Genomic DNA, 12,259 nt, shown 5'->3' on the forward strand with positions numbered 1-12,259 from the left:
TATGTGTGTCTTTACTCACCAACCATGCCATCAGCATACAGCCAAACATGCTCATCATTGTCATACACATGATGAGACCGGGCAGAGATTGTCCATCAAGTCAGGTCCCTAGTGGCTTAAAAAGAGCACTCACTTTACTTAACTTGCATGAAGAGTGGCTCTTTCTGAGCCTTTACCACGCAGGCATACATTTGGTCAACCAGCAGTCAAGGTCATCCGGTAAATCCCTCCTTACCTACTTCGCTGAAAGTCAAATCAGCCGTTTCCTCCTTCCCCAATCTTTTCTGTCCACCGCTATTCTCCCAATCCCTCTCTTCTGCCTCTATTTTTAAACCAGCTTAGCGGCATTGAAGGCACGAGAGGTTTATTCTCTACCGTCTCCTTCACTCATTACCTGGCTGCCAATTCACAAAGTCTGGTAATCCCATAATGCTGCCACTGCACAGATCACTGCTAGTTTCCAGAAAAGTAGCACAAATCCCGAGAACATTTGCCCTTTAAAAATGTGTTTCTTTCTCTTACATTCAACCATATTTAATCCTGAAAAGATGCTTTAAACTATCATATTGAATGGTCTCCATCTTCTCTTTACTTCTACACTGATAGACTGTGCGTTGCCATCATACTGACTCACTTAATCAATACACATAGCCATTAGGAAGAGCTACAACACAGCCCAGATCATATGTATTGATCCAGATGTTTAAATAGAAAGTAATGTACATTGCAAAGTCAGCATAGGGTACTGCAGCTCAGCTAAAATTAGAAAGAATCCATAAACGGAGACTCGTGTTCATGTCACCTTTAACTGTAGTGTAACACACGGGATGAAAATCAGAGCAATTAAAGCAGGGTGAGTTTTCAGTGGTTCCGCAGAGCGAGCTGACCTTGGTGTTAAAGTCTTGAATGGCTTTCAGCTGGAAAATTCATTCTGTCAGCAATAAGCCCATTACACATTCAGTACTTCTTAGAATCCCTCTACCTGTGTGATCAGAATACAGGCAGGGAACAGACTGCAGAGTCACGGTGTGCTGCTAGGCAGGCCTCACCTTCATCCGCAGTACCACGGGCTAATCTGCACCAGCACTGGCTCATTCAGGACACTGCTGCACACTGTACCGGATAAGCTGCAGGACACAAGTGGTTTATACATGTGAGTCAGTAGCGGAGGAAGATGATGTATGCAATCATTTTATTCAGCATCTGTAAAAATGCACATTTGCCCTTTTTTTATTTTGGTGCAGTAACAGTGCAGGAGATGTAGCGTACCAGTCTAAAAATAAACCTCGTCTTGTGCCAGGATTCTTCATGGACTGTGAATATGGGATTGGAAGAAATGCAGTTTAAGATAGAAAGAGATGAGTCAGACAAAAGGAGGGAAAGCACAGAACAAGTGACAGCCACTGTGTCAGGTGTAGTTCAGATGGAAATCTGTAGGCTCTGCAGCTGAAGTTCTATTATTTACTGATGAATAATGCAACAAGATGGTATTCACTCACAGTGAAAGACCTCTTTCTAATTTTCTGTGGTTCTGTATTAGACATTAGCAGGTCACGACTTAACTCTGTCTGATAAACACTTGTATTCTCATTCCACACTGCCCCCATGTGGTTAAAAGTTGCAATAACAAGTAAAGGGAGAAAATACACTGGCCAAAATAAAAGTCGCCACCTGGATTTAAATAGGTACGAGCCTCCTATTGGATAATTACTGCATGGTTGATTATCTTTCAGCTGGCAACAAGTTATTTAACCCCAACTGATGTAATGAGTGGCTTCTCATTTCTTAAACAGCCATGTCTAAAGACACATCCTGTGGTCGTGGAAAATATGTTAAGTCTGTTTGAGAAGGGTCAAATCATTGGCATGCATCAAGCAGAGAAAACATCTAAGGAGATTGAAGAAACTACTAAAATTTGGTTAAGAACTGTCCAACGCATTATTAAAAACTGGAAGGAAAGTGGGGGACCATCGTCTTTGAGGAAGAAATGTGGTCGGAAAAAATTCCTGATTGATCGTGATCGGCGATTTGGTGAGATCAAATTGAAGAAAAACAGCAGTAGAACTCAGGGCAATGTTTAATAGTGAAAGTAAGAGCACTTCCACACGTACAATGTGAAGGGAACTCAAGGGACTGGGACTGAACAGCTGTGTAGCCTTAAGAAAACCACTAATCAGTGAGGATAACTGGAAAAAAAAAGCTCCAAGATTGGACTCTGGAGCAATGGAAGGAGGTCATGTGGTCTAGGTTCAGCAACATTATGTGCCCAAAGAATGAGATCAGCTGACTACCTGAATATACCATGGCAGGATTCATCGGGCCCAAATTGTGAAAGAGTGGTTCAGGGAGCATGAGACATCATTTTCACACATGGATTGGCCACCACAAAGTCTAGACCTTAACCCCATTGAGAATCTTTGGGATGTGCTGGAGAAGGCTTTGGTCAGTGGCCATACTCTCCCATCATCAACACAAGATCTTGGTGAAAAACAAATGCAACACTGGATGGAAATAAATCATGTGACATTACAGAAACGTATTGAAACAATGCCACAACGAATGTGTGCTGTAATCAAAGCTAAAGGCGGTCCAAAGAAAGATTAGTGTTTTGTTTTTTTTGGCCAGGCAGTGTATCAGCTGCTGCAATGAATACAACCATCACAAACTCAAGTGACCTGACCAGCATCACAGTTTCAGTGTTTATTGAATCAACAGGATGGCTTTGAAAGTACAATTCATGAGGAGTAGAACAGATTAAAACATAATTTCAGAAATCAGTAAAATAAAAGAAAAAGCTGGTTGGTGCCACCACACACAAAAAAAATACACCTTTAAGTTCAAGATGGAGAGGAGGAAATCCCAAATGCTACTAACCTGTTTAACCCTTGACCCTGATAGTGGACGGCTGTATCAGTATAGTAGCTGGCTCTGAGGAAACCTTTACTTGAACTCTATATTTAATCCTCCACTAGAGAGATTCATTTTAACAGACTTTAGGGGCCTACTACAGATTAACCCTAAACTTTCTGAGAATGCAGGTATACAAAGTAGTAGTAATAATAATAATAATAATAATACAAAACTGTAAAAAAGTTTTCTTACTATACCCTTAAAAGCACCATGACAGTTAGAGTGCTTCGTTATTATGCCTTGAGGATGGAGGGATGCAAGAAAGAAAATCCAGTGTCACATATAGACAAAAATATAGAAGGCACAGGCCACTTCAATCAAGTTCAATTCCTCGCTCTTTTTTTTCTTTTTGATTCCATCTGAGCTGAGTGACATTAAAGTCTCACATCAAAGGCAAAGGTCAGATGCAAAAGCCTATTCAAATCATTTTAATACAACCAGTGTTGCTCCAGCAGTTAACCCCCCTGATTGCAGTTTACAACCTAATGCCGTCACAGTCTGTGGGTCTCGTCTTGGCGCTGCCTGATTAACTGCGGCTAATAGCTTCTCCACAGGATGCCTGTTTTACGCAGACTTCGTACCAGCTGGGTTTGGAAACCAACAACAACACGAGACTAGACGGAGGTATAAGTACCCACTCATTGTGCTTCTTCTAACTGAGCTGTGTCAGTAACCGTGATATGTATGACGGCCCCACATTCAATAATGCAATCTGTCTCATGCTCTAGTGATCCAACAGTATTTGTAACTTGAACATAATCTAATAATCAACAACATATTCTCTAAAATAACTCTGATTTCTCTACAGTTTGCAAATAATAATTCTATTACATTCCGTTCAGTACCTTAGCAACATTTTGTTTCTTGCTGGCTCAAGTTTCAAATGGTGAATATGTGAAAAAAGCAACAAACAGCTGAACCTGATTTATTTCATAATAAAGACTATTAGTAACCTGAAATTCATAACTAAGCCTACAATATTCACATTCCCAAGTAGTCACTTAATGCCTGTCTTATTCAAGCAGAAAGGAGCATTCATCCAATCATGCACACACAGTATTTACAACACATCCGCCGTACAATGTTTCCGTCGCTTCTGACCCTCCCTCACACAAACATGGCGGATGACACAAAGCTTTCACCGCGGTTAAAATTGGAGCCCTGGTGATGGCCGTGGCGGTCACTGCCTGTGTCCAAGTAAGGAGGAGGGACCTCGTTGTCGGAAGGGTCATCCCAGCCAGAGGGGGCACCAGAGTGGTAATGCTCTCTGTGACCGCCATCATCATCATCACCGTGATCATCATTATCTTGGTAGGTATCCAGGTCCTGCAATCAGCAAGCAAAGGGGAGCATGTCATGGAAACTACATTATGTTGTTTCCTCCTTAGATCGATAAGTGTATTTTCATAAAAAACTGCAGTGTCGCAACACATTTCTCAGGGTTTACTCATCAAAGTCCAGTCAGAGGGGTCTGAGATGAGTCTGACTGATACTCATAAATAAATAACCAAATGGACATTCAGCTTGAATACCAGGCTAATCTGTCACAACTGAACATCGCACCTCAAACACCATCCTAACAAGCTTTATCTAGAGGATGAAACAATAAATCAAATATGAAATAAAGCCATGTTTTGATAGAAGCTCACACTACTCTGCTCTAAGTTTGCTCAAAGCTAGAAAAGGACCTATGAGAAATATAGTTACAGTGACTGGACGACATGTCTCCTTCACATTCGTGTTCAGCATGCGTCCTTACCGTGACTGGCTCTGCATTCTGGGTAGAGTAGTACTGGCTCTCCAGGAGTCTGTCCTCACTGCCCACTGGAGCACGGCTCGAGTTCGCAGGCTGAGGAAGCACAGATTAATCAACACATTTCAGCAGATCAAATCTAGTCTGTTAACTCTGATGTGTCACTTGTTGATGGTGACTCACCTTGTTAGCGGAGCTATTGGTCTTCTTAGGAGGAGGGGGCTTGTGCTTTGGTGGAGCCCTAAGACAAAAACACACAGTTGTCATGTTTAGTGAGTCACAGGTGTATGAGACATGCTTTGTGGTTAGGACCATTTTGCAAATACCACAAAGAACACATAATAGAGATAATAATAATAATAGCGAACTGAAGTGAAACGTAGTCCCATGGATACTCACTCATGCATTTTGCTTTTGTGCTTGCGGTACATCGCTACGGCTGTTCCAATGATGGCCAAAAGAACAATGACGCCGATGATGGCTCCAATGATGGTGCCTGTAGTGGGGCCCTTCCCTGGCAGGCGGACAGCTAGAAAGATCAGAAGAAGATGCAAAATGATATTAGAGAAGATTGTAAGAGAATGTAAGACAAATTCAGCCAATAATAACAAACCACCTTTTAAATGTCATTTGACACATCCGCACTTGATGTAAACATCTTGTCCATCGTTACATACACTATGTCAATGTTTCAATCATTACATTTAAATAACTTTTAAGAACCAAACTGAACAGGTACAACTGTTCAGCATTTCACAAGAGAAAAGACAAAGGAAGTTAATAATAATCAATAATAATAATACAAAATAGAATACTGTTTATTTTCTGGATGAGTGTGAGATTAGAAAATGGCTTTCAACTCGAAACTGAGAGAAACACTAACCTGACTCTGTCTAACGATAACAAAGACCACTCACAAGCGTCTATAAGAGTCCAGTTATATTGTGTCTTGATACTGTCCTTGCATCAAAAGGCGTCATTGGTTGTTTGCAGCTTATTATGACCCATTAGTGTTGTTTTATTGTTAATAAATTGTGTGAGACAGCATCAGTCATACCATAAAACAACTCGTTTCTGTTCAAGTGACGAATATTAAGTATGACATGTGCAAATGTAGAAGGCAGTTGACCCTTTAGCCTAGACTACAAGCTTTACCTAAACCCTACCAAGTTGTTTTTGGGCCGAAACCTAACCGAAACATCATATCAGTGTTAATTATTTATGTTTGAACAATGACTATTATCATTTTCAACCTAAATGACAATTTATGTTGGAGGATTTGTTGTCTCTTACTTGTATTAATCCATAGGGATTAAAAGACGGTCTATACCGGCTGTCTGGCAGAAGCTCAGAGCCAATAAACAGATACAGTTTGAGAGTGGTAATGATCTTATTTCTCGATGGAAGATGGTGGTAGCTGCAGGAATCAGTTTTTATTTATGGCAGATTAAGTGAACCCTGAGCATCGAATGTTTTCATTCATGGTGTCAGTGATTAGAATAACCCTCCATGATCAAATGAAGACATAGTCAGAAAGAAATCGTTGCGAATCATCTTGCAACCCCTTTAGTTTTATCTAATGACCACTTCAAAGAGTCCTACACCCCAGGTCGAGAACCACTAATTTCATAGCCATTACCATTAATTAAAAGTCGTGTAGTAAAAGACTGTAACTAAGTTGAGTACTTAAGCTTAAGTTTTTCCACACTGCAGACCCACCATCAACAGAGACTTGTTAAAAAAGAGACTAGGCAATGATGATGAGCTTCGGAGAGGGCGTGCGTGACCACATCCAACACTGTGAAGTACAGAAGGGGTCTTGATTAGAGTGTCGAGTCACATGGGTGATTAAGATGAACCAGAGGAATCACGCAGAGGTTCCACTAATGAACCATGACCACACTGAGCATGAACTACAACACACACACCACACACACGCACACACACACACCATGTATTTACTGAAGGTGAAACCAGGCTCATTATCCCCCCGTATTCCCAGGGGATTATGCTAATGAGGAGGTGGTAAAGGGCAGAGAGGATCTGAAGCTCATTTGATGAGTACAAACCCTGGTCTTAGTAATTGGAACGGTCATGATTGAATGTTGTTAGTTCTCTAATTACAATTATCTTCTAACAATAGACTACTTTGAATATTCCCTAAAATAATTTCCATGTTTTTAAGTGTCCTAATGACGATGTCTTTTCCTACTACACATTACAACACAGCACATCACCTCCAAAAACTGACCCTCCATGTTCTCCCTCCCTCTTTTATGCCTTTTACTGAGGTAAATCATTCATAAAGGCTTTATTTGGAAGTTTCCGAGGTTACGCAACACAAAGGATGTCATAAAAGTAATTTTTATGATCCTGTTATGTATTTTTCAAAGAGACAATACATTGGAGAGTGAAATTAAATGTGAGAGATGAAAATTAAAAAGAAATTACATTGGAGTAAACCCTGCAATATCAAAAGAGTCACAACAACAATGGCTGAGCTACCAGCTCTTCAGAGATAAAACAAAAGCATTCCCTGGATATAATAAACAGAAAATCTTCTTTTGATGGGGTGAAATGAGTTAATTATGTTCTTTGGATTTATTCAGTAGGGTACATATACGTTTTCCATTGTTTATTTTCTTCTGGTGCAGAATGTATACTCCTCATATCTGGGGATCAAAACCAACGCGTGGTGCACTCACTGCATCTAAAACAGTTTTCTGTATTTTTGTGGAGGGACACAAACTGCCACGGCACTCATACACGGAGAGTCACTTAATTTCTTACTGGCAATGAAGTATCAAATCAGACAGGGAATCAGGCAATTCCTTTCCTCTGTAACTTTAAGGCCTCAAGGGGGTCAAAAATCTATTTAAATTTATACTAGATTTACAAATCTATCTTATCTATCTTATTCAGTGCATCTAACACTGCGATGGAGACAAGCAGACACTGTGCAGGCTGGGCTGCTGGAAATGAAAACCAATTATTCATGCAACAGACTAAATCTTACAACACATGTAAAACAGTTTTGTTTCAGCTCACCCATAAAACAAAGAGTTTGGGTTGTTAAAGTACTGAAAATATGAACTTTAAAATGAGGAATGCTAAATAATTAGTCAGATTTTTGTTCCGCAAGCCTGAAGGAAGGAGAGCTGGAGACCTTTTTACTGTATGCACGGGGAGAATTTTTCATTAAATTATTTTATAGGAATAGAGAGATGATTTGCACAGAAATATATATATATATATATTTTTTTATATATATATAAAGACAAGAGCGCCTTCATAAAATCAGGTAGGTGACTTACTAGAGGACATTAATTTCAGCCGTTGCACGGGAAATTTTGCTTTTATAAGCTTCACGTCTAATCACTCAGATGTAGTGTATACCAGCTGCCACATGGTGGTGCTGTGTCTCTTTACCACCAAAGCATCTGCACGCTACAGGGCACTTTCATCCTAAACCTGATACCTGCCTCCTCTTTTGAGCGCTTTGTTTTGCTTCTTCCTCATTCCACTGCTGTGAATGTTTGTCATCATACCATCCTCCTCGTCCACCTTTTGCTTTGCCTCATCTCACGGGTGTCATTATCCAACCAATGTCATTTCCACTCGCCAGGTTTCAAGCACAAAGCTGCTCCTTCCTCTCAGATAACCTCCTGAGAGAGAAGAGAAAGCTGCGGGAACAGGGGCCAGTTTTAAGATTGAGGTGTGCGAATGACTTGACTCAAGAGCGTGCCCTCTGTGTTGGCCCTGGACACCAGCCATGTCTTGCGCTAATGAAATATCGCAGAGAGAGAGACAGAGGGAGAGCGCGTACTGTAGGTCTGCTGAGCCTGTTTAAAACCGTGCAGCTTTTTTCCCCAAGGACATGCAACCAGACAAGCTCTTACCCGCAAAAATAGTGCACATCAGGACCACAAAACCATGTAAAACTGACACCATATACTGGAACACACAACATTACATTAAGAAACAGCTAGCATCCTGTGTTGCGTCCTCGTTTTTCAGCTTGACATATTTACGCAAAAACACTGGTCTGCTGGAGTGCCCTTTGCCCCCATGCCTTCCACATAAACATCACATGCACACACATCTACATATTTCAACTTAATAATAGCCACAAAAACAAGCGCACACAAAATACCATCAAATTCATTTAAGGGGAGAGGATCCCTTAGGCAGAGAGCAGCTTTTTCAAGCTAACCATGTAGTGTTTTTTCACTGAATGAGAAAATGGTCCACAATTCAAACTCAGTTAAAGGTCAGTCGCATTCCTGTGAGCAGATCAATGCAGGGACCATCCACTCAGACAGACATCTATCCCTTCCTACATGTGAGCCCTCCATTGCTCACCCTTGCCTGCCTGGCCAGCCAGTCAACCATAGGACCACCACCCTCCCACGAGGCACTGAAAAGGAGGGGGAGGAGTGGGAGTGAAGGAAGAGGAGATGAGGCTGGACGGTTGGCTGAAACTGTCTGAAATTACTGGAGACCTACTTCAGCAAGTTGAAAATACCACCAGAATCTCCTGAGCTTTAGGATGCATGGATGAATTCTGGTGGCTAGAGTTTTTCAGAGACCTCTGCTCTCTTCATTTCTGCTTCAAAATACTTTAAAAAGACAAAAAAATATAAGGGGACAGATGAGCCTCACAAACACGCATGTGAGTCACTGATGGGAAAGCTGAAATGAGGAGAGTACTTAGCGAAAGAGGATTCAACGAGGGATGAGTCAAGGAGAGTCCAAACAGTGGAGTTGGGGGGAATGACATTCAGAAGAGAGGTGGTGAGAAGAGAGGACTCAAAAGAGGAAACGACACAGCAGGAAGAGCCAAGTGAGATGAAGGCTGTGATTAAGAGGATGACTTCAGATAAGTACGGAGGGATTTCCCAGCTCCTGCCTGCAACTGGCTGATCACGTACTGAGGGGATGAAGGAGAGAGCGGAAAGACAAAGATCTCACATCCCTCTCTTTTCCACTCAATCCCTTGCTCTCTCTTCCTGTGTGTTTATGCTTCTCCCTGAAGGGATTAAGGTTAACATGTTGGCCTATCCACAACATCCCCACACAGACTGCATTTATCCAAGCCTCGTCTCCATCCATTCATCCCTCCTTCACTCGCATCATCCCTCTTTCCCGTCATCCTGCTCCATCGGCAGTGCAATTTGGGATTCGCTTGTTTGGCTCTGTAATACGACAGCACAAATCTGCAGCGTCTCCCTCCGCATCTCTTATCTCCTGTGCCTAACGAGTAGAGATAAACCTGTTTTTATTGCCCTCCCTGACCCGTTCTGTAAATCTGTGCAACACAAGAACACACCTACACAAGTTTCACTTCGACGAATGCCTACCAGCTAACTTTAAAATCAAAGCTCTATGAACGCACTGAAGAAGGCAGTTCACATATACTTTATACTGTATATGTGGTTGGTCTTGGCTTAAGAGATTACCAGGGCACTGGTCACTTGAAAAGCAATCCTGCTGTAGCTGATGATCAAATCCATTCCTAATGGGTTAGCTTCACTTTTTTGTTTCTTTTTTAAAAGGGACAGTTGACAAAAATATCCAAAGCCTGAGGCGTCCAGTTGGCTCATCTCACCGTATCCACTGCCACGTGAGAGGTAACATTACAGAACTGTCGTGCTTCGTCATATTCCTTTTTTTTTCACTCCCACAATTCTTTTAAGTCACACTCTTTTTAGTTAAGAGGGAAATGTCTATTTAATTATATAAATCCACAGTGTTTGATCACCCCACCACCATTAATGTCTTTGAAGGTGAAAACATGTTTTGATTTAGAATTCCCTTTTCTGCGAGTCCTTCTTTGTTGTTTTTAAGATGTCAGTGGAAACTGAAGTTTCAGCAAGGGTTTGCCCTCATCGCAAAGTTTCAGTGTAATGAGAGAAACCGGTTTCAGCTGAAATTCGAGCCTTTTGAACTCAGCTGAGACGCAGGATACAGTACCACCACGCATGGGAAAAACACAAGGCTACCACAGCCACAACAGAGTGCCTGGAGATCAGATTAGGACAGAATGAATTGATGGCCTCTGAAGGAGATTAAGATAAAGAACAGTACATGTAATCTCATTGCTCACTAAGAGAAAAGAGAAACCCTATCCTTTAGATTCTGAGGTTAACTTGGTAAAACATACACCCTATCCATCTAGTGGTGCATTCATTCTGTGTGTGCACATGGTAATGCAGTAACCCAATAATCAACTGTGTAGATAACTGTAGAACGTAGTGGGGAAAAAAAGACAAAGACGGGGCTGGGAGAGTGAGCAAACAAAGGCAGAAAAAGTAAAAAAACTAAAGGTAGGGAAAAGCTTGTGGCTACACTGACAGGGCACATACTGTACATGAGCTGCAGGCCTGAACACACACACACTTAGACCTACGCACTTAAATTATTCACAATCAATGAAAGTGCTACAGTGTTGAGTGCTGCAGCTACCTCTGACATTAATTTTACGGCAGTTGAAGACCCGCTACACCCACTACCACAATCACAGTTACAGTTACCGTCGCCACCATTTACTATTCACTGCACTCATGATGCCATTACAATTCATTTCACCACAAAACAAATCACATCAAATTGATTGTGTTTGTTCGGACAACATGAGCAGCTGAATTGCTGCGAGACAGACTCTACCGATCTGAGCGAAGGAAACGCTGACTGAATTCCATGCGTGTGTGTGTGTGTGTGTGTGTGTGTGTGTGTGTGTTGCTGTCGCCAGCATTTTTTTGAGTTTGGGTAAATCAGTAATGCTGGTCATTTCTAATCTACTGTGATTCCACAGCTCAACCCAGAGCATTTCAACTGTCTGAGGATTAAATTCATGTCAGTGACATACACTTAGTGCACACTCTGTGCATGTGTGCGTGTTGAGTGTATTGCAAGTGTGTATTTTGACATTTTGAAAAAGGCGTGTGGTAGGTAATGTGAAAACTCTGCATGATGTGTGTGTGTGTGTGTGTGTGTGTGTGTGTGTGTGTGTGTGTGTGTGTGTGTGTGTGTGCTAGAGAGAGAGATGCTGCTCTCCCTCTCCCTCTCCGGGGAGACAGTGTGTTCCCTGCCACAGTGCATCAAAGCACACTCAGTTGCCTTGGGAGAAGGCAGGGACTTTCTCTTCTCTCTCCATCTCTTCCTCCCCTCTCTCTCTTCATGCCGCCATCATCCCCTCCGTCTCCCTCTCTTTCTGACAAGGTCGCTCGTCGCCTCTCGCTGTCTCCCTGTCAATATTTACTGTCCACTTTACACTGGCACTGAGGTGGTCGGCTGCAGCCAGCAGAGAAAGCCCGGCCGCATTAGCCAAATGTAGCTGTCCACTCAGGACATGAATGATCTGTTGTACTACAAGCACTCTTTTTCACTCCCTATTTCTCTTTCTCTCTCTCTCTCACACACACACACACACACACAAGGGCAAAGGGTGGGTGGTAACAGGTAGAGTTGGAAACGGCAAGCAGATACTTAACAGAAGAGTAACAAGTGTTCTAAAAGCACAGGTCAGATTGTCATTACATCCATGGAAGCACATAATTTCAGCACTCTGAGAAATCCAACACATTAAAGTAATTA

The 12,259-nt window shown here is 41.9% G+C and overlaps 1 protein-coding gene across 1 annotated transcript in view; it reads right to left on the reverse strand.

The window, feature by feature from the left end:
• Positions 1 to 2,687: 2,687 nt before the first annotated feature.
• The window catches only part of LOC311497611 (poliovirus receptor homolog), a 72,387-nt gene continuing 62,815 nt past the window's right edge, over positions 2,688 to 12,259 (reverse strand). The window contains exons 7-10 of the mRNA XM_084557926.1: positions 5,063 to 5,192; positions 4,847 to 4,904; positions 4,670 to 4,759; positions 2,688 to 4,236 (exon numbers count right to left, since the gene is read on the reverse strand). Of these exons, the coding sequence (XP_084414052.1) occupies positions 4,018 to 4,236; positions 4,670 to 4,759; positions 4,847 to 4,904; positions 5,063 to 5,192 (497 nt within the window). The 3' untranslated portion in view covers positions 2,688 to 4,017. The remainder of the gene's footprint in view (positions 4,237 to 4,669; positions 4,760 to 4,846; positions 4,905 to 5,062; positions 5,193 to 12,259) is intronic.

Source organism: Chelon labrosus (assembly GCF_963514085.1).
Source record: "Chelon labrosus genome assembly, chromosome: 12".
Taxonomy (NCBI): domain Eukaryota; kingdom Metazoa; phylum Chordata; class Actinopteri; order Mugiliformes; family Mugilidae; genus Chelon; species Chelon labrosus.